The sequence below is a fragment of the Dryobates pubescens genome, chromosome 1 (assembly GCF_014839835.1).
Source record: "Dryobates pubescens isolate bDryPub1 chromosome 1, bDryPub1.pri, whole genome shotgun sequence".
NCBI classification, from domain to species: Eukaryota; Metazoa; Chordata; class Aves; order Piciformes; family Picidae; genus Dryobates; species Dryobates pubescens.
Window position 1 is genome coordinate 21,992,861 of NC_071612.1, and position 27,477 is coordinate 22,020,337.

The 27,477-nt window shown below is 42.7% G+C and overlaps 2 protein-coding genes across 2 annotated transcripts in view; one reads left to right on the forward strand and one right to left on the reverse strand.

The window, feature by feature from the left end:
* Nucleotides 1–8,153, reverse strand: part of KBTBD12 (kelch repeat and BTB domain containing 12) — a 33,859-nt gene extending 25,706 nt beyond the window's left edge. The window contains exons 1-3 of the mRNA XM_054162777.1: nt 7,084–8,153; nt 5,493–5,763; nt 1,934–2,084 (exon numbers count right to left, since the gene is read on the reverse strand). Coding sequence (XP_054018752.1) covers nt 1,934–2,084; nt 5,493–5,763; nt 7,084–8,153 — 1,492 coding nt within the window. The remainder of the gene's footprint in view (nt 1–1,933; nt 2,085–5,492; nt 5,764–7,083) is intronic.
* Nucleotides 1–27,477, forward strand: part of MGLL (monoglyceride lipase) — a 114,283-nt gene that overhangs the window by 10,927 nt on the left and 75,879 nt on the right. The gene's annotated exons all lie outside the window — the stretch shown is intronic.

A 27,477-nucleotide genomic window follows, 5' to 3' on the forward strand; every position in this document is an offset into this window, starting at 1 on the left:
CTTCCCAACTACTACAGCTGCTTCTGCTGCCCCATTACAGCATCACTGTCAGTATTAATGATTATATATATTTAACCTTTTCCAAAGCATGGAGTTTCAACATTTCTGAAGCACCTTTGAACCTGGGCAGCCAACACTCTCATTATTTAACAGCGTGCTGACATTCTCTATCACTAACCTATGACAATAATGAAATTATTCTCTATTTGCAAAACTCTCTTTGCCATATGGACTTCTCCCAGCCTTTCTCCTGCTTGTGCCTAGAGGCTTGTCTCAAGCCAATTAAGGGAAAGAAGATTCTCCAGAAGATGACAAATGCAGCTTAAAGCTGTTTCCCTCTTCTACTTCCAAGACACCTTTCTTAGATACACCTCCTGCAAAATGCTTTCTGCATTACATGCCAGGAACAAACTATCCTTTATCTGTGGTACATAAAATATAAGACAAAACCAGAACACTCTTTACACATGCAATGTATTAAGTTGATGAGACCATATTTATTGTGTTCACAGGAGTAATTTGAAGCAGAAGGAACTGAAAGGTCCTGAGCTTCTGATTTGATTACTACCCACAGGGCCACAAGAACATAGAAGGCCATGAATGACTTGCACCCCATCTGTGGATTAATTGACTGTATGAACCTTTTCCCCACTTCAGGAACTTTCCAGTCAGACCCCTATGTATAGTCCTTCTCTTTATCACACAGATACCTTTCTAGTTCCTATTGCCCTTCTAAGATGTCCCTTTGAATGTTTGCCCTGCATCATTCCCAGTGCTTGTAATGCTTTTCTTCTCCATGTGCTTTTCCCTGCCATAGATCATCATTTTCTGTTCAGAAACTAAAAGAAATCTCTTGCTTCAAAAACATCTTTTGCGTGCCACTTTCTGAGGTGTTTGCTAGTGTTTAGAAACAGGTGATGTTCCTTCTGTTGGCCTGGGCAGAGATTGAGATGGGGCCAGGAGGGATAGTCTCTGCAAAGAGTCACGGTATAGGCAAACTGCAGAACTGGGGATATGGATGGGGATCATTTGGGGCAAGAGATTTGGGGGTAGGAGGCTGTTGAACTCTTTCACACAAATATTAAAACTTTTGGTCAAAATACAGTTTTGAAACACACAAAAAATTTGAAAAGGCACAATCAAAAATGACAAAATTAACCCTTTTGGGTTTCTTTTAAAATACACAGTGTTGAGGTGAGTAGAAGAGAATGGTTCATTGAATTTGATCAGAATCCACGACTAATGATATTTGTGGGAGATCCAACTTCTCCCGTTCTTCACTGAGAGAGTTGTTAGCCACTGGAATGGGCTGCCCAGGGAGGTGGTGGAGTTGCCATCCCTGGAGGTGTTCAAGAGGGGATTGGACGTGGCACTTGGTGCCATGATTTAGGAGGCATGAGGTCTTGGGCGACAGGTTGGACTTGATGATCTTTGAGGTCTTTTCTAACCTTGTTGATTCTATGATTCTTTTTCCTAAGCCATCCCTTCACAATGCTGTGCAGGTTCTTTAGCTTTTCCCTGCTCCCCTCTGAAATGGTGCTAACAAGGCTTCTTTACCTGCCTTTTCTTCACTAAGAACCCCCTCAAGCTCAAGCGCTGTTAACTCTCTCTTCACACCTGACACCTTTTAAGATTCATTATTACTTGTAGCACATGCTGATACATCAAAGAGAAATAGTTCCAAAAGTCAAGTATCTTTGTTACATTAACCCAGAACACCAAGCATTCACTTAATTTAATCTGCATTATAGAAGGAAGGAAAAAAGTATGTGTGGAGGGGGGAAAAAACCAACTTGAGCAAAAATTCCACCTGTTTAGTTCAACACACTTTGTCCTAAGGTACGTAGCAAAGGGTGAGATACTTCAAGGAAGCAAATTGCTGGAAAGTAGTAGTAGTCATGGTACTATCAGTTAAAAATCTGTTTCCTCTTACCCAAGACATAAATCTCACTGTTGACTACGGCTGTGCTGAAGCGGTATTTGGAGTACTTCATTGGCGCCCTTTCTGTCCATTTGTCTTGGCCTGGGTCGTACCGAAACGTTCTGTTACTTAATCGATCCGGCTCATCGTCAGGCAGATCCATCTGCATGAAATATGACAGCCATATAATAATACAACATTTGGAGCCCTCTGCACATGCCTGCACGCAATTAATCACAGCAGACAACTGAGCAGATAAATAACACAAACACATCAATTATAGCTGCGAAGTGATTCATACTCGCTGGGGTTTCACAGACTTGTGGCTGGGAGCACGGTCTAGAAGGCAGATAAATAAGAGAGCATTTATATTCTGCAGCAACAAAGCTGAGGATTTGGGCAATAGCAATCCATTCACGGGCTGGGCATTGTCAGAGCCTAACTCTTTCACTAGGCTACTGTAAAGGCCTAACAATTATAGAGGGGAAACCACTCTCTCTGGCACTTTTTCTTCCTGCTGAAGGTTGAAAATTATTCCCACTGTTTCTCAGACTGTACTGTGAGTCTCAAGCCTGTATATAAACATAACTTACTTTCAAGTGATTTGCACATTTAGCCTAACCAGACTAATATTCAACTGCTGTAACTTCTCCTTCAAGAGTTTTCATAACAAATTCCTAACCCCCTGCTATGCCTTTGCTGCCATAATACTCTTGTTATACACACTCCTACACCTCTTGTTCTCTCTAATCTTCTCCCCCTTTCTCTGCCTGTCTCATATGATGCAGAGAACTTAGATTATGTTTTCGGGATATGACACCCTTGAATGTAAGCAGTAGGCTGTGGGGGAAGGATCCTGAAATATTTTGGGATGAAAAGTTTCACACAGAGAGAGTGAGAACTACTTTGTTTACTTATGACAGCATGATGTATGTTCTTGCTTTGCTTGTTATTTTTCTTTCCCCAAAGACCTTTCCAACACTAATGTTGCATACAATGTAGGAGAAGGCAAACTAGGAGTAAAATCTATAGCCCCTTGGTTACTCCCTGTAAGTGCCCAGGACCAGGCTCTTCCTCTGTGGTTAGCATGGAACATGAATTGATTCACTGAAAGAAGGGTAAGCTTTGCATTTTCAACACAGACTAAGCCCCAGCCAGGTCCCATCTGACGTGCTGTAAATTCATATCCTACCTCCTTTTAGTGGTAACCTTCACCTCAGAGGACACCCTGTGCTAAAAACAACATCCAGCAGCCTTTCTCTCCATCTCAAGAGTCTGAAATCTTCCCCTCAGCCTCACCAAATGTTTTCTTCCATTTTATAAATCCCCAGCTACCAAGACTGGAGTCACCTGGGTTTTTAACTTCACTGGCATCAGCGAGGCTAAACCAATACTGAGTCAGAGCAATGCTGCTGGGAGTCAAGCCCTTGCCCTCCTAAGCTGTCATTTTATGTCCTGGCTTGACTTTGTCTTGTCTTGTTTCAATTGCAAAGCCCGAGTGGGCAGGGAACATGTATTTATCTCTGTCCTGTAATGGCCACATGCATTTAGGGCACTATCAATGCCGCATCATTAGTATTTGTTCAGGATTGACAGAACATTCAGTACTACTTGAGCACAGGGACAACTCCTGGCATGACAAAGTCATTTGCTTTCAGAGTGCAGCTGTGGTAGCCCCACACATACAATCAACACATCTGACAGGTGAGTGTGGGAGATGTGTGTTACCAGAATTATCCAGCACTCTGCAGTGATGGTCTTAAAGCTGGTTTTTGAGAGCTTTAGCTAACTTGTTCTGATCTGTTCAGGCAAGCCCTAATCTTACAAAGCTATGAGGTTTAATCAATTACTGTTAAGCTGCTCATCTCAAGCCAATAGATATAAAATGTCAGTCCTATGCATTGGTACTGATAGCACTGTTTGGCTTCTGGAAGGTATCTGCTTCAGGTGTTTAAGGCACCTGCATTCCTTTAAAAAACATTCTTGGCTCAATATTCCTGACTTGTGCTTCTAAGCCATTTCACCCCTACAAGCAGTTCTAGAGAACTATTAAGAAACACAGTGCTGGTTGTCTGACTTCAGCATCTGTCTTTGTGATATATCTTTCAGTTCAGGCTTTTTAACAGACTGTTTCTACTTTAAGTGTTTTCATATTTAACTTCTCTAAATAGCAAGGTATCCTTGCTCAGTTGTTTCAGCACTGGAAATACTCTCTGATACTTCTGTTGTCTCCTTTGGGAAGCCTTGCACTCAAAATACCTAAAAAGGTGGAAATCTTGTTTGCTGAATGCACTTTTAAATGCTTTAACCAGTGATTTGTTTCAAGAGAACACAAACCAAGGAGATGTGATGACAGTCTGAACATACTGCTGTCACCAGTAAGGATTACAGATGTTCTATTTCATTGTCAGGTTAATGCTCACACTTAAACTGCACTGAGCAGTAAGTAACAATGGGCTATGCTCTTTAAAAAGATCGTTCACACTGGGAACAAATGGAGAGAGCAGACACTGTTCCTGACATCCATCTTCCTTGTAGCATAGTTGTGTATATTCCCTGTGCTACTGAATGTGGTAACTAATGTGACCTTGCTGTTAAAACTTCACATGGCCAAGCAATGCAACGGAAATAAATAAATGAGCCAATTAAAGGAATCTGTTTTCAAGAGAATGCTTTCACTTTTCCTTTAAAACATAATACAATAAAAATCAAATGCATGACTTTTAGTTCACCAAGAAATTAGTTTCCTGAGGCATTGAAGTGGATTTTAAATTTCAGGTATAAATCTGTCCCTGAAGTTTACCTGTGTACATGCTTTCTGAGGACAAGGCTCAGTTAAGGGTTCAGTTAAATATTGTTATTTAGAATAGAATTAACCAGGTTGGAAGAGACCTTTGAGATCATTGAGTCCAACCTATCATCTGACACCATCTAATCAACTAAACCCTGGCACCAAGCACCCCATCCAGTCTCTTCCTAAACACCTCCAGTGATGGTGACTCCACCACCTCCCTGGGCAGCCCATTCCAATGGCCAATCACTCTTTCTGGGAAGAACTTCTTCCTAACATCCAGCCTAAACCTCCCCTGGTGCAGCTTGAGACTGTACTGACACCTAGAAAAATAAAGAGTATGGTATACAAGGAAGACTGAAGTTAATGAATTTTCCACAGCCTGTCCTGACAAAAGAGTGCCAAATAAGTACTTAGTATCATCCTAGTTATTTCAAGATTTCCCCCCCACCAAAATAAGTTGCTTAACCCAGTAGATATTTAAAATGGAACCCATGTTGACACAGGAGATGCTTTTAAAACTCTTGCTTACTGTGCAAGTGTCTCTGAAATCGCTGCCCTTCCTGAAGTTGGCATTTACAGTCAGGATGGCATAAGCTGGCTGTTTGGTGCTCCTACAAAAGATGTTTAATCAGAGGAACCGCAACAATTTATTCTTCTGTTACCACTGATGCCCTTTCCCTATGCAAGAAGTATTACAAAATGACACCTTATATAAACCAAGCAGAGCTCTGCTTTCTAGTGAACAAAGAAAAACAAATAACAGGAGCATTTCTTCACCTGTGGTGTCCAGCCACCCAGCACATAGAGCTTATTCTTCACTGTCACCACCACATGGCAGGCTAATGGCAGCGGAAGAGGTGCTGTGCTTCTCCAGGTGCCTTGCTCCATGGAATACTTCTCCACACAGTTTGTGACCAGATACTGATTTTTCACTTTCATTTGCCCTCCTATGACATAGAGGTCGTTATGGATGGTGCCCAACGCGTAGAGTTCACGGAACTCAGCGGTGCACAGGCTCTGCCAAAACTGGTTTCCTCGCTGGTGGTATCTGTAGGGAAATCCAAAGTCATAAATGCCCTGGTTCACTGAGGTCCCATTGGCTTAGTTTTGAAATGTTACCCCCTTCACCATCAATGCGTATTCAGACACTGGTACCATGACAAAAAGCAGCTTTCTCCTTCACAGAGGAGCTATAAAATGGAGTCCAATGTTTTTAAGATCAATCATTTTTAGTATGAGTCCCAGGCTTCCTTTCAAAGCTATCTGTCCCCAATAAAGGCAAGACAACTCTTCTTTTCGCATGTGCGCCTCAATCACAATTTCCACCAAGTTAGAGGGAAAAGTGAGAGCTCAACACCACTGAAAACAAGGCCACTTCATCTGCCTCATTAAGGATTTAGAATAGAATAAACCAGGTTGGAAGAGACCTTCAAGATCATCGCGTCCAACCTATCATCCAACACCACCTAATCAACTAAACCATGCAACCAAGCATCCTGTCAAGCCTCGTCCTGAACACCCCCAGCGACAGCAACCCCACCACCTCCTCAGGCAGCCCATTCCAATTTACTTCCTCAACATCTAGGTATCTGTATTTGAAAATGCTGTTGCCAAGTGCTAATTTTATCTTTAAAAGAAAACCAAACATTTTCTGGATTAAACAGGTGAATCTGAAAATGACATGAGTGAAAAAAAAAATGAGGGTTTAAAGCTATCAATCATTACCCTTAGCTCTGAGGCATTATCATCAACATGAACGGTGAAGTGTTCTTTCTCAGTCTTACTGGACTCCTTGGGTCATTTGTTTGACTCAATTTCCCTTGCTAATAACCAAGAAAAGAACATCCTAGGGAAATGCTGAGAATATAAAAATTCGTGTACATTGTGTAGGATCTAATTAAGCTCACACAGGCAGATATGCCACTACAGTAAATCCTCCTCTCAGGAGGCATCAAGATTTGGTGGGGTGTATATATTTTGCTGCTAAGAAGATAAATTGTGGTGAGACACTGGAAGAACAGGTTGCCCAGGGAGGTGGTGGAAGCCCCATCCCTGGAGGTTTTTTTTAAGGCCAGGCTGGATGTGGCTCTGAGCAACCTGATCTAATGTGAGGTGTCCCTGCTCATGGCAGGGGGCTTGGGACTAGATGATCCTTGAGGTGCCTTCCAACCCTAACAATTCTATGATTCTCGAATGTTTGGGAAAACTTTCAAGTAAAGAATGCTTTGTCTGACGGCGTTTTTCGGTGGTTGGTTTGGGGGGGTTGTTGACGTTGGGATATTTGGTTTGTTTTTATCCCCAGAAACATTATTCAGTCTTAACTGATATATTTTTAATGATTAGGGATTTTCTGCCAGAGGGTACACACCTATAAATTTCGATGTTCCTGGTCTTTTGCCTAGACATTTTGGCGGCACTTGCCTCACCTGCCACGATAATATCATTTTTGTCAGTGACCACACCAGCACAAACGCATCCTAAACCCTCTCCGTACTTTGGAGAGGAAATGAAGTAAGTTTTCCGCGTCGCAGGAGCGTAACAGAAGCTGGCATCTGCGTAGCTGCCGTGTCTTGACCGAATGCCGAGAGAATTGTTGCCGATGCAGAGCAAGAGGTCGGTAGTCTCCATGCCGTATCGCAGGCCGAGAGAAGGGTGCTGGGATAGTTCAATGGTTTTCAGCGCTTCCTCAAACATATCATTGCATTCCGCACTGCACAGGATCATCGTGTTCCTTTTCCGGGCTTCCACAAGGAAAGAAGGGCTAACCAGTACCAATCTCACTTGCTTCAGGAGCTCAATGAGGTGCTCTAACCGTGACTTTCTGCTGTGCTTGACCCATCTAAGGACAAGGTCCAGAATGCTCTCCTCCCTGGAAATATTCAGATCGTCTGATTTTATGAGAGTCAACAGCTGCTGGAATTCAATTTCTAATATTTCTTCCTGCAAGCTCACTTCAGCAAAATGCTGATATAAGTATTTCTTCGCTTGATCACATAAATCTTCTGCCCCAATGTGGTTGGCAAAGTAGTAGATGCCCACACAGTTGGAAGCGTCCATATGGTCCATCATGTACTTCTGACACATGCGGCAAACATCTTCCATCTGCATGAAATATGCAGAAAGGGCAACAGTCTGCACATTCTGATTAGTGAGGTGCAAATCTGCACTGTACATGTAATGGAGTATTACAGACACACTCTCTGCCGAGATGTCATACAGCACCACTTCTCTTTGTGTGCATTCAACCAAGCCACAGGTAAACATAGCTTTGAAATAGGGACTGAAGGCTGCCAGCACCACCTTATGGCAGGGAAATTTCTCACCTTCTGCAACTAGGACAATGTCAATTATCTCTGTTGAGTCTTTCATCCTTTTTACTTCTTCCAATAAAATCAAGCTATGGCGCTGCCGCCTTCTCTCCTCAGCTTTATGATCCATGGTTTGTCTCCAAACTTTCTGGGTTTAAATCTCTTTAGAATTCTTCATCAGGCACGTTTCTAGAGGTAGAAATGTAACATTGTCCAATGAGAACAAATGATTGGGCAAATGAATGTTGCTGTTAATCTCTAAAGGTAGTCATTCTATAGAGTGGGATGTAAATCAATAATGTGGGGGAGAAGTATGTAAAACTACGGTGAGGTCTCAGGCTCAAGATCTCCAAGAGAAAAAAAATGTTAAATTTATACTTAAGTGACCTTCAATATTCAGTAACCTCACTCCAAAGTTTAGTGGTTATTTAAAGAAAACTACAGACTTCTTTTCAAAATAGTCTTTTCCATTTGCTTTCTCTCTCTCTTTTCTCTGATTCTGATCTGGAGCCTATTAAATTTGAGGGAAAGATTTCCACTGACATTTATAAAACTCTAGGTCAGGCCTTTAGTCCCTTGGCAATTCCAGTTTTGCCTCTCACATGCACCTGAAGGACATTAGTCCTTCTTTAGACACTGAAAGGACCTCATATTTTCAACAGCCCCTCAGGTTAGACCACCACAGTGGAGCTTGGTTTGTGCTCGCAGCTCCTCTCAAACTAGTAATTATGCCTGAGCAGAGACTACAGAAAAGGGGTTTACAAGACTGGGAAAAAAGAGGGAAAACATTAGACCTGCTTTTCTCTGCAGTTTTCACAGTGATCTACACCTCTGCAAAATGGGTGGGAAACAAAGCCACAGGCACAACCCCATTCACCAGCAATTTACAGAGCTGGCTACACATTTGTTGAAGTTTTGATTCAGAAGCACTGCGCAGAGCTGTTAGGAAGCTGCTGCCTCCCTACTCTGCCAGTGGATTGTCACCTCACTTTACCAGTAACTTCAAGCTGAGAGAATCAAAACTGTTGTGATCAGAGACAGCTTCCACCCCTGAAGCATGGTGGCAAAGTGGTAGGAAGAAACTTGGTCTGGTTGGTCAGGTTCTTTATCACATCAAAGCGTAGGTCACTAGTTTTTAGGGTTGCTACTGGTTTGCTTTGTGATAAATGAAGGATTAATAAAGAGAAGCCAGCTTCCAGCTGTTCCTCTCACTTCTCAGCAGGATCCACAGGTTTGGTTCCACTTACTGTAACCTCAAATGGGATTATTAATTAAACCGCGTTATTGACATACTCCTCCTAGTTTTATTTATGGGTCAAATGGGAGGAACTTGATGGTCCCATTTCTGGGCTTTGGGGGAGGGCCTTGCTGAACCCCTCAGGCTTTCAGAGCAGCAAGATGCAAAACTGTGAGGTACAGTGGTAGAGCCATAAATAAAATGTTTAGCCATCACTTCAGGGATGCCAGTCCTTAACGCAGCTTTTGTTTCTAATGAGATACTGAGACAGTTCTGTTGTGGAAATGCATTAAGGACTCACATCATGAATCACCAATACACAGACAAGTCCTGAAGCTGTAGTACAAGCATGCTTGAAACACGTTGTAAACATGCTATGAATTGCTTAATGAGTCTATCCAAATGAGTAACATTCCTCTCCAGCTTAAATATTTGCAGGATCAGGTTCTTGTATGACAGATTGAAGTGGTTTTCTCAGCTCCAGAAAGCACAGAGTAGTCTTAGTTTCATTAGAAAACATGCATCAATATTAAAAATGAGTGTATTAAATTCCATTACATTCACCTAAAGGTATTTTCACAACCAGTCCAGGTTTCTCTACAGATCTAGACAGATGGGTTTTTTAACAAATAGGTATTTCCCAGGTGAAAGGGAACTCTACAGCTTTGTCATCAGTCTCAGACCTACACTTTTAGCTGTTCAGTTATTTTTTGGAAGTAGTCATCACTGTGTTTCAGCAAATTACATAGGTTCCGCACTTTGAGTGCTAAATTAAAGTCTAGGCATGCTTGAAGTCTAGAGTTTCCTTGAGTTGATCAATTCTTTCCATATTCCAAATCTGGAACTAGAAGCAAAACATGGGAGAAATTAATCTGGGTTATTACCGCATTTGAAGAGTTGATTTGGAAGATGAAACATCAACTTTGCAGTCTGACTGTGGACTAAGCTCTGTGCTCCTCTTGTGATACTTTTTAACATCAATCAAAGGCAGTAAGTTTAGTACAAGAAATAAAGCAATGGTATTTCCAAAATCCAGAAACAACTTCTCTTTTTTTACTGGCTACATTGAAGTGAAAACCTAGATCTTAATCCTGCATTGACTGCCTCTGGAGCAGCCTTTACAGTCAGTAGAAACCTTTAATGAGAAGTAATTTTAATCCTACATGATAATTAGACGGCCAGTTTGTTATTTCCCCTTCATTCTGTTTTAATCACCTTGCAATATTTGATCTTCACTGCATTTTGGTATGGGAACCACACCGTATCTCAAAGATTACATATCAGAATAGAATAAACCAGATTGGAAGAGACCTTCAAGATCATCACTTCCAACCCATCATCCAACACCATCTAACCAACTAAACCATGCAACCAAGCACACCATCAAGTCTCCTAAACACCTCCAGTGATGGTGACTCCACCACCTCCCTGGGCAGCACATTCCAATGGCCAATCACTCTCTCTATGAAGAATTTCTTCCTAACATCCAGCCTAAACCTCCCTTGGTGTAGCTCGAGACTGTGTCCTCTTGTTCTGGTGCTGGTTGTCTGGGAGAAAAGACCAGCCCCCACCTAGCTACAACCTCCCTTCAGGTACTTGTAGAGAGCAAGGAGGTCTCCCCTGAGCCTCCTCTTCTTCAAGGTAAACAACCCCAGCTCCCTCAGCTTCTCCTCATAGGGCTTGCGCTCCAAACCCCTCACCAACTTTGTGGCCTTTCTCTGGACACATTCCAGCAACTCAACATCTTTCCTGAACTGGACACAGGACTCAAGGTGTGGCCTAACCAGTGCAGTGTACAGGGGCAGAATGACCTCCCTGCTCCTGCTGGCCACACTGTTCCTGTTACAGGCCAGGATGCCATTGGCCCTCTTGGCCACCTGGGCACACTGCAGGTTCATGTTCAGCTGCCTATCAACCAGTACTCCCAGGTCCCTCTCTGCCTGGCTGTTCTCCATGTGCTCTCTTCTGAGCACATACATCTTAAGACAGATGAGCTGTAGTGTCTTTATCCATGTTTTTCACTCTGCAGCTGGATGAGAGTGCTAATAACTTCCCACAAGGCCCCCATTCTCTTTAGCAATTTGACTAACCAGGGCTTTTCCTTCAAAGTGATCAATTTCTCTCCTTTCTCTTTTATGATGTCAGAGCCTCACACATCCTCCAGCTTTTCCATAATGGACAGAATATGCATTTTTAATGTGAAGAACAAGTGAGATGATTAAGCATTACCATCATCTTTACCAGACTTTTCCGCACATCAGGAAGAAGCAGTGCGTAGAACCGAGTTATGATTTCACTTCCTTTGCTGGTCATCTTTAAGTTTTCTTCCGCTGTTAATTTGGCTTTCTTAAGAGCAACACATTGTCTTTGATTACACTGTTCAGCCAACTGGTCAATTGTATGTGTTTGTTTAGCAGTGATGACGATATCTGTCACAACGTGCTCGCAGATGTTTTCTCCTCTCTTTGATCATTAAGATGGCAACAATAGGAACCTTAAAGCACAGGGAAGTCTGTGCCATTTATGTATTACTTAAGCACAAATCATCCTGCACCCACTACTCAGATGACAAAGGGCACTGCTCATTTGCACCCAGTGCGGGGTGGTCTTCTCTGCTGCCTACAAAGATAGTAGTTTGGTACTGGGCATCCTCCTCTGGAGTGGCAGTAAAGCTACATACAACCTGTGAGTTGTAGGAGTTGTGGCCTTCCCTCTTCTGGAGCTGGTCCATACCCAACTATCACTTCATATTTGGGCTGAATTGTTCAAGAAGTCTTCAGCTTGCAGGCAGGATTCCCTGCAACACTCCAACCTCCTCTTCACCCACCTCATAGAGCACTGCAGAGCAATGCTGCTTTGCCAGACAGAGTTATAGGCAGTGCTTGGTTACCACCTTACACTTTCAACACCACAGTATTTGCCTTTTCTTGTAAGAACATGCTTTCTGTCTGATAGCACACCAAGCTCCTGACTGCACTCAATAAAACTATTCTGTTGACTTGTGTGAAGGTCTATTTTCTCCATCCTACAGCTGGGAAGACTGAATCTAAAAGGCTAAAAAGGAAACAGGATTAAAACCCAGGGGTGAAATCCTTTCATTAATGTCAGAAATTCACCCCTGTGCATTAGCTACAAACTTGTCACTCCCCTCCTGGCTTTTAGCACTGTTTAGGTGAGGTCATTGGAAGGATATTAATATTCTCCTTTATATCACTGGGAAGACTATTAAAGGGTAATAATGAAATGGTGCTGCTTTGCCTTCCCCTCTGGGTTACAGGGGGGAAAAAAGATGGAACATTGGTATTAAAAGAAAGGATAAATGTGATACAAATATAATTTGCAGTGAGACACTACTGAGAGTGTGCCAGAGGCTGGGTTGTCATTATAAAACCTCCAGTGCAAGGCTCAAATTCTTTGTAATGTCACCAGGAGCTGAAATAAGAGTTATTTTATTGCCTTATTCAGAGTTCTCACATTTTCTTTTTTTTTTTCCTTCTTCTATTGTGAAAAATGGATTCAGGTGCAAATCTTCATTTGATGTTACTTTATTTCAGAGCCAGACTGCTCATTTTCCTCCAATTCTGGCTGCTACTTTAATTTTTCTATCAGCTGTTTTGTTATTCTAATTTCACTTTTGTTCTTGCCTTTGTGTCACGGACCTTATGAAGAGTCATTTATAATTCTATGCTACAGGAGCTACAGCACACGTTTTGCAAGGCAGTAGGGGTGCTGCAGGAGCAGTTCCAAACATAAATAAGTGCACTGCTGTGAGCTCAGCTCTACAGCTTTTATGAGGTTATCAAACTATAAATAAATGCTGTCCTCAATTCTCAGTTACACTGCAGCCTCTTTGAACTGCCCCAGTGCAAAAGGACTGCAAACCAGATGGAAGGATCTCATCAGGAATTTCCTGTGACCTCTGGGTGGGGGGGGTGGAAATAATCTACCTTGTAATTAGACACGTTATTTTGTCTGTATTTTTGTCTGGGACATAGAATTTTCTTGTCTTTCCCCCCAGTCCCAAGGAATCTTCTCTTTCCTGCACCGTGGTGGGAGGGTGGGAGCAGTGAGACCTGGCCCAGAAGAGGTCACAGCACCCAGCATGGGGCAGTGGGCTGCAGCGCAGGGGGCACCTCCTGCATCCTCCTCTTCCTCCTCTGCTTGGTTTTATTTTTTTTTCTTCTCTGCCTTAATGAGGCTGCCCTGTCTTCAGCCTGCCTCCCTTCAGGTGCTGAAAGGATCAGGGTTCAGTCACATCAAAGAACCAGTGCCTCTGCCTATGAATTATTTGTGCTTCTTTTGTTATCAGTAAGCTGGGAAGCAAATCTGTTAATTGTATGCATTATGACATTTGGCTGACAGCCACAACGAGGCAGAAATCAGTACCCAGAAGATAATAATGTTATAATCTCGAGGTTTAATTATGAAGGCTGTGCTGGCATTTAAGACCAAGATTTTAAATCGTGCTAAAGATCCCACAGTGCTCGAGAAGGGCAAATAATAATGCTGAACTTGATGTAAGGAAAAGATGTAACAAGAAATAGAAGATACAGGGGGGGAAAAAAGGAAGCTTCCAGGGAATTATAGATGTTCCTATAGCCATAGGATAATAGGAACTAGTCTCTTAATTCTGATACCTGGAAAGATGCTGGAAGAGATTATTACAGGATTAAATTACAGGAATTTAGAGGGTAATAAGCTGATAAAAGCAGCTATTTAGCAAGAACAAATTGTGTCAGTCTGATTTTCTTATCTAGGTGGGGTTTTTTTTTAGGGCTAATAGGAGAAATATTAGATACTTTGTCCCGAGTGACACTATTTATATGCTCCCACATGCAGAAAGAAATTATGATGAAATCAACTAACTAACAAAATCAGCATGAGTTAAATGCCCAACTGACTGAAAAAGCAGATTCAAACAGTTATCGGTGGTCAGCCTGGGAAGCATTTCTGGTCTGTGGTCAGAGAACTGTTCTGAAAAGGTCACTCACAGTTCCAGGGAACACTTTTCTGCTTGACTTAAACATTATTTCTTGGAATTAATTTCATCTGTTTCATCCAGAGAAATACAGAAACCTGGGGAAGAGCATTGCATAGGAGAACATCCAGTTCTTTTCAGGAAATTTTTCACTGTTAAAGGTGAAAGAGCACTGGAACAGGATGCCCGAAGAGGTTGTGGAGTCTCTTTCACTGGAGGCATTCAAAACATTCCTGGATGTGTGACCTTCTCTAGGTGATCCTGCTGTGGCAGGGTGGTTGGACTAGATGATCTTTTGAGGTCCCTTCCAACCCCTAAGAGTCTGTGATTCTGTGTAATTTATGTCTATGTGTTTTGAGAGGGCACAGAGGTAAGTGCCTGTGATAAATTTTTCCCTGCTACAATTAGGCATTTAGTGTTTGGATGAGTGTCAAGTATCACCATAACTACTGGGGCATCTTTTCTGAAGTTTTCTGTATTCTGGCAGTTTCTAGTTATTTAGAGATTTAGGATCTTCAGATGTTGAAAGGCATGTAATTAAGTTAAAAGTCCAAGTCCTACTTATGCTCACCATGAAATTTAACTACAAGAGAGATTGTAACTCTTTTCCTCCCTCAGTCCCTGTGGCTCCCTGTTTATTTTCACATGCCATCAAATACTGAAGAGCCTGAGTCAAGGCAGTCTGAGGTCTCATGATACCCAAGCATGGGCCAGCTCCTGCAGGGACATGGGCTGCTAGGCATGCTCATGGGACCTTTCTTAGCCAGTTACAGTCTGCAAGCGTTGTAAAAGGAGGCTGTCGGTGCAGAAAGACAGGCTGCTGCCCTACAAGCTGCTACTATAGATGTAGACAGTTGTGACAGTGTTGGGCTCCCATGTGCATCACTGCATCCCTGCTGCTCTTAGGATCCCACCCACCAAAGACTGCAGCCATCTCCATTTAGACTGCTCCAGACACAGCCTGTCCTTTCTGCAGTAGCTTATTTGTTTTCTCTCTAATTTCTTTGTTCTTAAAGTAAAAACAAAATGAGACTCAACAGGGCTCTTTGGGCCAGGAGAAGGTGGACATCTAACAATGATAATTTAAGCAGTCTGCACAGCTTTGGAAACTGTGTTTGGGAGCACAATTGACCATTGGAGAGCAGAAGATGCTTTGATCAGTTTTCAAAGCCTTTGGGTAGTTTCTGATTCTGGAAAGATTTGACAGTTTGAGCTCCGTTTACTGCCAAGACAGAGGCCTAGGTGTGGGACTGGATTAATATTGATCCTATCTCAGCAAACACCAAGCTTGCCTTTTTTTTTCTTTCCTCTTTAAACTGTTATAGATTCAGGAAAAAGAAAAACACAAAATCAAAGCAGCTGCAAATGAAATGCCCTGTGGGCCATCTTTTCAAATATGCCTTCACCTGACCTTAATCTTACTCCAATTCAAAGCTCAGAGAAGTCAGTCAAAAGAATCCCATGATTTAAGTAGGAAATGGATGTGGCTCTGTTCACAAACAAATGCCTATAAACAAATCCCAGCCTGGGCCAATTGTGTGCAGTAATTGCAGGAGAAGAATAGAAGCTAAATATATACAGCCAGAGCCCTTTCCTTTTACAGTTCACATGTGCAGATCATCTTTCTTACATATCAAAACTAATTGAAATGGCAAAGGGCTCATTCACAGAAGGAAGCTGCACACATTTTTACATATCTAATGGCAGATGCCAGCAGAACGAAAATGTATTTCTAAGATGTATTTCAGTAGCTCTTCAAGCAGTCTAGTAAAGGTCTTAGAGCCTTTTCTTCTTGCATTTATCTAAACATACTGGCAAGTTACAGGAGAGACTTTCTGGAACGAACATACAGTAGAAACTGGAATGTATGACAATTAAAAGAAACTCAATTTAATAGCTTGGTGCAAACTAGATTCTACTTGTATTTTTACCACAGAAAAGGCTGTGAGCTCTAATTGCTAATACTGTCATAAAACTCTGAAGCGTGTATCTGTTTGGTGAGGAAATGGTAGTATGCAGAAGCTTTATACCCTTGTCACTCAGCAGCAAACTGAAATAAACTGCAAGTTGTAAACCTTTATAACTTGATGTCAGCCTTCCATTAATTACTGTTCAAATCTAGCCTTTCCATATACTTCTCCAGTTTTGATTGCAGTCATTACCAAGCAAGTATCTGGGTATGTCCACGTGAATGAAAATCCATAGCAACAACACAGCAACACCTCCAAAATGGCCCCTGCACTGACACATGTATTTGACATCTACTAAATCTGCAATCCCTGCTGAACCCTCCTATGAAAAAGGTTCTTCCTCTTGATAGCAAGTATAAGTCCAGACACATACAGACACCTTGATGGAAGAAGCAGGAATTTCTTTGAGCTTCCTTACTGGAAGCAGGTCTAGATGTTTGCAGAGTACACAAAGCTCCCAACACACAGACCACAGACACCGGAATTTCTGCACCCACAGACTGATCCTATTTCCACACTGCTGGCAAACCCCAGATACCTGCAAACAGCCCCCAGTTTGGTATTGTTTGGGCATTCCCATCCTTTATGAACTGGACAATGGGCAAGGTAAGGAACTGAAAAGGTTGCAGGTTTGTCACCAACCATTTGTCCTCCCAAAACATTTCTCTTGCAGCTGACCCTCTATCACCATCTATAGTCTCTCTCCCCAGCATCTTTAAGGGTTCCCCAAGACATATATTCAAGTCTCCTTACCCACAAATTTCCCATGCACCCATCAACCCAAACGATCCTGGCCCTGGCATTTCCACCTTGCCCATCTGTCTCAGCACCAAACTCCTTGCTCTTTCCTGTTCTGAGTGAGGAAAGGAATTAACTGTACCTTTTCAATGCCGGGAGCAGAGGGGGTCTGTGAGAGCGAAACAGATCTCATAGAGCAGCACAGGGCTTCTGGTGGGCAGTGAGGTGCCAGGACTATAAATAGCTCATACTGTGCTCCTGGCTGGGACAAGGAGCTGCTTTAATGTCATGCCTTGGGCCACATTAGGACACAACTGACTGGCACTGGTGCTTCTCTCCTTTCCCCTGCCCATGTGCTCCCAGCCTCTGCCTGCCAGACTCACCAATAAAATACAGCAGGCTCCTCTGTGGGATGGCACAGCCACCAGTTGTGTTGGTGGCCCACCTGAAGAATTATGTGTGCCCCCCAGACCTTGCCATGGGCACATCTGTGTCACAGTTTTCTGAATGGCTTGAGCAGTTCCAGCATAGGCAATGCCGATCAAGATGACTCCCACTGAGTCAAGACTGAGGTCTTGATACCAAACCAGAAAAGATGCTGTTGTTAGTCGACCCTCTCCAAGTCAAAACCAAGGCCACAATCTTAACAGGCATTTCCACAGCCTGTTTCTCCTGCCCTTGATAGACTGCCAAGAGTTGAAGTTGTGCAATAAATAAGGTTTCCTGACAGAATATAAGTGTTATCTGTATATTTTAATCAGGCATAAGGCCTGACTATCTTCTTGTTTGTGTTGATGTAAATTAGAAACAGACCCACTAAATTGGTCCAGAAGAGTGAGGCTGCACTGATTTACATCAGCTACAGATCTTGTACTCTGTGAATTAAAGGGCACTAAAAAAGGCCATAATACACTATTTATATCTCCATATGTTTAAGCAACATGGGGGAAAAAAAAAGATTAAGCAAAATTTAGGGTTATAAAATTGACTGATGTTGAGCCTATACTTTTAGTTGAGGAAGACATTACGGAGTTTTCAGAATGTTCCTTTTAAAAGGGCATTGATTTATTTATTCACTGTACTAATTGGTTGATTGAGCATAATAGCTTCTAAGAAAGTTGAAAATGAAATGCACTTCCTTATCTAGATTTTCAGTCTAATGGTTTTATCACAGAGTTTTCATAAAGGCCATAGAGGGAATGCTGAGGAATGTTCAACTTTTAATAGCAGTTTGGGTTTTGTGGGAAGATTAAGTTGTAGCCTTTTAAAAGCACAGTTCCTATCGTTTGTGATCAAAACTAGGAAACAATAACCCAAATTTGCTTACCATCAAATCCAACAGATTACAAAAGTATGCAGCGTCTGAACTCCCAGATTGTTCTTACCAAAAGCTCAGCTTTATCTCAGAAATTCAAATATCCACAGAAGCAAAGGCAGAACAGTGAACTGATGACATGCCACAGCTGTGATAAAAGAAATGGACCCCAAACCCTAAACTGCCTTGGGGTTTTTTTTGTTACCTGGAACAATTTATAGTATAGTGATGGTTAACGTGGGGGGCTTATGTAATGGGGTTTATTTATATATCCTCCACCATAATCATGTTACCTTTATGTGTGCATTTTCTTCAGCTCATTCCCACAATGACCCTGTTTCATGAAAACACAAATGCTTTTAGGACAAATTCCTTTCCGTAATTCATGAAATGCTAAATCTGCTTTCCCCCAAATTAACTGGGACGCCCTGTCTAGCAGCAGGGCAGCCACTGGGCAGCTTTTAACAGAACTTTGCAATTACAGAAATGGAGTAACAACAGTGAATCAGGCCCCTGATATTTTTTGATAGAATTAAAAGCTTTCTCCGCTGTAAGCCAAGCCTGCTTTCACCTTCCTCGTGTAATTAAGTCCCAGCCCTTTCATGCTGATATCATTATCTGTTGTCATGGTAATTTTAATTACAAAAATGAATGGCTGAGGAGTGGACAAAGACAAAAGTTTGTGCTGAACTTCCTGAATTTGGTGGCAAAGGGAGGAGTACCAGAACAAGAGCACACAGTCTCAGGCTGCGCCAGGGGAGGTTCAGGCTAGATGTTAGGAAAAAGTTCTATACAGAAAGAGTGATTGCCCATTGGAATGGGCTGCCTGGGGAGGTGGTGGAGTCACCATCACTGGAGGTTTTCAGGAGGAGACTTGATGGAGTGCTTGGTGCTGTGGGTTAGTTGTTTGGGTGGTGTTTGATTGGTTGATGGGTTGGATGCGGTGGTCTTGAAGGTCTCTTCCAACCTGGTTTATTCTATGTATTCTATGTATCTGTGGTAACACAACAAATGGGTGATCTTATAACAGTTTATTTTGTAACAATGATAAGAAGCAGGCGTGGGAGACAGAGGAGACACACTTTATGTGACTATATATCACTTTATGAAGTGTGTTGAATTTAATGTTTTAGAACCATTTCTGTAAGGCACCAGTCATACAGCATGTTCTGCTCTTGCGTGAAAAGAGATACTCCCTTAAAAAAAAAATCTCAACTGCTAGAGTCAATGATTGCAAAAAAAGCCACCCCAAACCCTCTCTTCCCAGGAAAAAGTCTGACCAGTCTCCAAGGCTGTGCTTTTCTGAAAACAGACTTTGGGAACAGCTACACAACATTTAGAAACATAGAACTGATTAAGTCGGAAAAGACCTTTAAGGTTATCAAGAGCAACCGTTAGCCCAGCACCGCCAAGTCATCTCTGAACTGCATCACTACACGTTTTTGAACGCCTCCAGATACAGTGACTCCCCTGCTTCCCTAGACAGCCTGTCCCAATGCTTGGCAGCCCTCTCAGTGAAGAGATTTTTCTCCTAACGCCCAATCTAAACCTTTTCAGGCACAATTTAAGGCAATTTCCTCTTGTCCTATCACTTGTTACTTGAGAGAAAGGACTATTTTGCTACAAACTACTTTCAGGGAGCTGTAAAGAGTGACAAGGTCTGCCCTGAGTCTCTTTATCTCCAGGCTGAGCAACCCCAGCTCCTTTAGCTGCTCCTTGTAAGATTTGTGCTCTAGACCTTGCACCTGCTTTGTTGCTCCTCTTTGGACACACTCCAGTATCTCAATGTCTTTCTTGCAGTGAGGGACTGTCCACATTCAGGCCATACCCAGAGCTAAACTACAGCAATTATTCCACCAACTGATGACTCCTCCCCTGCAGATAAGGGGGCTTGATAAAAGGAGAGGACACCCCTGGACTGACATGAAAAAAGTATTAATGAAACAGCTAAACTAACAGCAATACTAATGTAAAACATATAAAGCTATCCTCAGCCCAGTGAGCATCCCAGCAAAGAGGAAACCAGTCCTCAGGAATAGGATGATAAGCAAGCTCCAGCAGCAATAGGAAGAAACAGCTAAACCAACAGCAATACTAATATAAAACATACAAAGTTATACTCAGCCCAGCAAATAGGAAACCAGTCCTCAGGAACAGGACAATAAGCAAGCTCCTACAGCAATGGGAATAAGGAGAAAGAAGAGGAGCTTCCTCTTTTATACTGAGCATGACGTTTATGGTCAGAGCTAACACCTGAGAGACAACTCAGGGCAGCTGCTCTCACTGAAACCAAACTGCTAACAGCCTGCAGGCCACAGCTGGTCTAGGATTCTGTCCCAGCAAAACCAGGTCAAGGACCCAGAACTGAAAATAGTATTTGATGTGTGGCCTCACCAGTGCCAGGTACAGGGGAATGATGACTTCCATGGTCCTGCTGGCCACACTGTTTCTGATATGAGCCAGGATGCTGTTGGCCCTCTTGGCCATCTGAGCACACTGTTGGCTCATATTCAGCAGGCTATTGACCACCATCCCCACTTTATCTGAAAGCAGAAAACCTGCTGAGCAGGTGCATGCCAGTTGTCAGTAGGTGAAGCTATACCACAGCCTGCACTGAGCAGACCCACAAGCCACAGAGTTACTGCTCAGCTTTAGAAGAGACCTACATCAGTTCAGTTAAACTCTGGGTGATATCAGGATGCATTTTTCCCTTTGACACCACTGAAACACTGCAACCTATGTGCTGAGCTAAACTCGTGTCCTCCATCACTCTTGCTGTAGTTCTGCAGTTCTGTGCTCTTGCTCCCTGCTGAAACAGAGAGAGTTTTACATAGCTGTGTCACTAAACAGCAGCATAAGACTGTAATGGGGAAAAGGACAGCCTCCTGCTTGACTCAGTGTTCGTGGGTGATTCCCAGTGTGGCTACTACTCTCCACTTCTCCCACCTTAGCAATTCCCCAGGGCTCCTCAGTCTCTTTCCCTGGAGAGTGAGGCAGCATCTGATGTGGGGACTAGTACCTCACATTTGCTTTTCTACCCACAGAGGAGTAGTTCTGGGATGTCCATTTATCCACTTGGCATCAGCTAGCTGGGGGTGGAATCTCCTCCAGGCTGGCCAAAGTGGTGACAGCGCCGGCACCGCTTCCCTGCCACAGCTGCTCCCTCCTCCCAGCATGTCTCATGGGCTGCTTTGGCACTCCCCTGCTCGGGCAGGGAGCTGGAGTGCATTCAGGCCCTGATGGTGAGTTAGGACCAGATGACACTAGGTGTTCTGCACATGGAAATTATTCTATTTGTATTATGTTAGGGCCAGTAATGATATTTGGGTTATCATATCCATATGTACAGTGGCAGTTTGGATACAGAGAGAGAGGGAAAACAGAAACAGAGATTTCCAGTTTAATCCTATTACCTATTCTCTTATGTCAGTCCAACCACAACAATCATTTTATTTATTTATTTATTTTCGTAGGGTGAGTGTTGACCTTTCGAGCAAACCAAGGGCGGTTGTGAGCTTGCCTGTGACCATCGGTGCAGGGGGCAGCACCCCTGCATTCCCTCTGAATTGAAATCTCTCTCTGGCCCTGTCGACCTGATTCCCAGGTTGCCTGACAGATAATGTGGCATGCCAGCCCCCCGCTGCTTCTTCATTTAAATGAATGAGAAAGTTGCAGCTAAATTAACACTCCAGCGGAGGTAATAAGGACCCACTCAGCAGCTGCCATGATGTATGCAAATTGCAGTTTCACACATTAGCAGCTAGATGTTGCTTAATTTGTAGGTCTTCCTGCCTTTCACATGAAAGAGCCTCCATTGAACTCAGGCGATTTTATTATAAAGAAAAAGGCAAATGAAAGCCCCTAAAGTCAGCTCCTCACCAGTGCTTCCATCTGCACCTACAGTCTGTCTTCTGGGGTTTCCCTCCTGACCCCCCGAGTAGCAGTTATTGCTGAATTATCCTGCACTGCCAGATGCTTTTAGGCAAAATATCTGCCGATTTCCAGCGAAGAGACGGCCTGATTAAGGAGGTACTGCCAGACCTTTTGTATTAACAGAAACCTGAGGGGTTTTGCAGTAGTGCTGCAATCCAGGAGCTCAGCCCCCATCAGTTTTTTTTTCCCTCTGGAAGTGAAACTGCAATAGCACAAAGAAAGACCTGCGATAGCTGCCAGTTAATCAGACAGAAGGAATGGGCTGATAGGAGAGCATTTTTTTTTTCTCCTTTTAGATCAGTAGAGATGGGGATGGAGATGCAAAGCAGCATGTAACTGGATGGGGTTTGTGGAAAGGTTATTCTGAATGTTAGTTTTAGTGCTTTTTAATCTCTCTAAGAAAATTATTACTCTAGCTGCGTGAAAGGGATTTCTAAATGGACACCAAACCTGAAAATCAGGAAGGGAACTGCATAGTCTGAATAGCAGAACTTGGGGCTACTATGGCCACAGAAAGCAGAAATAACTGCAACATTTCTCAGGGTATGCTCTGTGAGGAGAAGCAAAATATTAAAACAAACAGACAAACAAACCAACCAACCCCACTAAATCTGATTTTAACCTGCTCAGAAATGCTGCAGCCACAGGGTATAAGGCTAAAAAGATACATGCCCAAAACTCACCCAGTCTTTTCCAGATTTTATCCAAAAAGGCAAAAGTTTCATTCTAAAATAAACCCCATTCAAATGATTTGAGGTTTGCCTATCTTTTTTACTCTCCTGACTTACCTGGTCAGTCCTCAAGAGTTATTATTGCCACACATCTTTGACTTCTTTGGAGGAGATGCTCTTTCCATCTCTCTGGTCACCAGTTCCTTCATGCTGAATTCTTATTCCTGGATGTCATCTTCTTAGCCTTCATTTACCCCTTTCCTAACCTAGAGATACCTTAATGACCCCCTGGCATGCAAAGAAATAACAGAAACTTGCCTTATCTAGTCATTATTCGGCTGCATGTGTTGAAACAGCCACATAAAAATGCAAGATAAAAGGCCACAATGAATTTGTGGGCAAGAGACACTCAGGCTGTGAACAAAATGCAGTGTCTGAGAGTGCTTCCCATTTCCCAGAAGTGAATGCATACTCAGACTGGTTTCCATCTCCCTGCTGAAGGCAGGGCAGGCAGACACCTCTCACCCAGCACTCTCACTTCTGACACCGCAGGTGGGATTAGAGCTGCAGCCTGCAATGAACTGAGCTGTTAGGGACAGGAATAGAGGGAAAAGCCCCAGAGTGCTGCTGTTCAGATGCAGTCTTGGCAAACTTGGGTGATTTACTATTCAGGACACCAAAGAAGACTGTAACTCTGGTTGCTGTGATTTTATCTGTCACTCAGTGCAAGCCTCTGTCACTCTCTTCAGTCTTTGTCCCTCGTCGTTTTCCTTCCAAAGAGATTAATTAATATTCACTAAGCTGCAGAGCCCATGTGCCAATTGTGCAAATTAAGAAGGGTATCCACGTTTGTGTATTCCAATGAATTCTGCATTTGCTGCCATCCCCCAACCTGGCACACAACTGTACTACAAAAGATGCATTAAAAACCCCTTTCTTATGCCTTGGTGAATGAGTTACTGAATAGGAAGCAAACCATACATTTCTTTTCTGACAGAGGGAATAATTGTGAGAGGCACGAATTTCTCCCATCCTGGGCATGAGGCATCTGTCCCTAAAGCGGTATGATGACAATACTGGTTTGTCAAGTTGGAGATAGCTCCTCTCTGTCGTGCCTTGCTGACCCAAATGTGACTGGCATTCACAGTGCAGTGCTGGAGCTCCAAGCCACATGATGAAACTACGTACCAGAGGCAGCCAGCCAGCCTGAATTGCCTCTCCATCCATGGGTGTAAAGGTGACAGGAAGACAAATGGTCACAGCAGAAGCAAGAAGAATGAACCACCTAGCAAGGCCTTATCCTGAAAGACCTCAGTAAATGGTGTGGTGCCATGGTTTAGTTGATTAGATGGTGTTGGATGATAGGTTGGACTCAATGATCTCAAAGGTCTGGTCTATCCTATCCTATCCTATCCTATCCTATCCTATCCTATCCTATCCTATCCTATCCTATTCTATTCTATTCTATCTCAGGCCAGGAACCAGATATTGTCTTCCCCACCATGATTTGATTCACCAGACAGTAGTTTTGTGAGTTCATCTGTGAGTGATCTCATGAACTAGGAGGTAAAAACTTGGAAAGACCTGCAGTACTGTGTGACATACGGTCACCTTTCCACTTGCCCATTGACAGTTGCCCACAAACATGCACCTGATTGTGCTTAAACCTTGCAACTGAGCAAAGTGGTTTATTCTAGAGCAGCAGTACCTCACAGAAAAGGATCAGGAATTAGCATCCTTCAAAAAAAGTAACATTTCTTCTACTTCTGTCAACAACAAAAAAAAAAAAAAGGATGAAGAAATGTAGCATCTTCCAAGTTACACCCCATGTGGCAATCCTCCAAACCTCTTTCCATATGTTCCTAAGTGTCGAAAGCCCAACTGTTCCATATCTTCCTGCCAAATTCTCTGGCTCAGTGCCAGTGGCTCTTACAATACTGTTGGGTATTGTCTAGTGAGGAAAAAAAAAAACAACAAACAAAACCCACCTCATATTGATAATTACAAAGATATTGGATCACCAGATAGACATGAATGGCCAAGGGGTGTTGTGCTGAATGAATTGTTCACGCTCACAGATTTCAAAGCAGCAGAAGGGAGTCTTTCTCTTATTACTGAACTTAGACCAGAAATCCTTGTTGCAGAACATATTGCTGAAGAGACTTGAAATGGGGCAGAGGTGGAAGCAGATGAGCTGTGGCAGAGAGCTATACTGCCGAGGTGCAGTCTGGGGTATGTCTGAACTGGGCTGCAGAGAGAAGTTTTGGACTCAGGCAGACATTGCTGGATTGGTTTCGCCTCTTGTTTCAGACTAAGCTCCACAACATCAAAGGCTAGGAGTCTGTCCATGTTTTAAACTGAAGTGTAAATGCTGCTGTAATCCCATCCCTGCAGGTGCTGGGCATGGATCTCAAGGTGGGACTGAGGACACACACGTTGCTCAGCATGTCTCATACACGTTTCACAGCACATGCTTTGTGCTCTCCAGCTCAGGTGCTGAATGTTGCAACCTTCCCTCTGCTGTCCTCTTCCTCATAACCTTCTAAGGTCTGCAAATGATGGAGTTACATGCAGATGCCTACATTCAGGAGCTGAGTGTTTCCTATTGTGCCTGAAAGCATAGCATCTCCAAACTTTAGATTTCCATTTTAAAACTCACTGTAACTCCAGAGAAGATTCAGTAAGGTATTATGAAAAGTCATCAAGTTGAAATAATCAACACAGGCTGGTATCAAAGCATAGTACTGTGAACTGGAAGGTTCCTGTGTGCAGGTGTTCAGGAAGCCACATTGACAGGTCTGTGGCAGGAATCTGAACTGACATTCCCAGCCCACAGTAACTGCAGATGCTCATGACTCCAAAGCACAAGCAAAACCACAGATACCTTTGCTCCATGAGAATCACACACTGTAGCCAAGATATAATAGATACCTTGTGTTGGAGGGAACAGGATGAGGGTTGGAGGGCTGAACTCTTGGATAGCGTAACTTTTGATGTTATTAACAGCACATGCTGCTAATTTACAATATGATCAAATACAAAGGGTGTTAAAAGCCTTGGGGATTGATGATGTCCATCTCTAGAGCAAAAAAGGAACTAGCAACTATCCTTTGGTCTCCTGAGTTACAGCATTGTTGTCTTGCATATGAAATACTTTGTCTGTAGATGCTTTGTCCCCCTTTTCACTGCAGTATTCCTCATTTGACATCCACTTTCTCAAAGTGTACTTCTGGGTTATTACATGCATTAATTCAGCCTGGGAGGAAAACCAGGGAGTGTGTTTTCCTGCACTAGAAGGTGTAAGTTGTAGCAGGTACTGTAAAAATTAAATAACTGAAAGGGCACAACTACAAACCAGATCCAAAGAGTAACAAGCATGGTGATTAGTACAGAATATATCCCATGTGAATTCATGGCATTAGGATGCAGCACTGAGCACAACTGGGCCTTAATTTTGTTGGCCTCTTGGTACTACTACAGTGTCTATACAGGAGGATGCTCCCAGGAGTAAGCAGTGTATCTGGTATAAGGTGTCTGTAAGACATAAAGATCCTGCCTAAGACCTTGGCCAGGATGGCAGAGTACCTTCTAGAATTCTCTTGTTGTTCCATACCATAATGTTTACTTTTTCTTCAGCATGCATTTTGCACTTAGAGGTATTCTTTCTTTTCATTAGTACTACTCCTGATTTACACCAGTGTGACTGAGAGCAGAATCAGTCCTCCAGTTAAATAACCAATGCAGCTGTTTTGCTGAACCAGCTTCCTGGCTGGGAATGAATCCAGTCAGCTGTGGATAACAAACCCCAGTAATAGAGATTTCAAAGATTTCATACATTAATTTTTTTTCCTTAATATTTGCAGAGTTACTTTTCTTACAAAATCTCTTAGGCAGATGTTAGGAAGTAATTGCTGTACATGAATCAGAAAGAAAATGCATGTCTTATGCTGTACTTGTGTAAAGAAACCAAATGAAAACAACGGGGGGAAAAAAATCTAAAATATATCTCAGCAGAATCTGCCCGAATTTGCCATGGGGTTATAAAGAAGAAACAGCACAAGGCAAGCTCTACTCCTGAGCCACATGTTCATTGTATAGCCAAAACAGTAAGCCTGCTACCTTTTCTAGGAATAGCAGAATTCCACTCACCATTCATGGACAGAAGATGAAGTACAGGTGCAGTTTCCATCAACATCCAACGGCTTTTCAGTCAGCTATGTCAGTAACCAATGTGGTGGACAGAACTAAACTGTTACTACACACACCCTTATCCTCAAACATCCCAAAGGACCTTTTGAACACAGTGCACAGTATACACAGAACTGATCATATGAGTTAAAACTCTTGCCTTTGTTTACAGAATTATTATTATTTTCATATATATATATTATTATTTTCATATATATATATATATATATATATATATATATATATATATATATGCAACCAGTCTTCAAGTAATGGTGGCAGCAGTAATGACACCCAGGACATCAGCTTAGAGAGCAAAATTTTGCACTGAAGAATGTGGTTATCCAGGCTGTGGGTTTGTCCAGGCCATGATATTCCCTATACTTGCAAATCTGGATAATCTTTAATGACTGAAAGAGCTGCT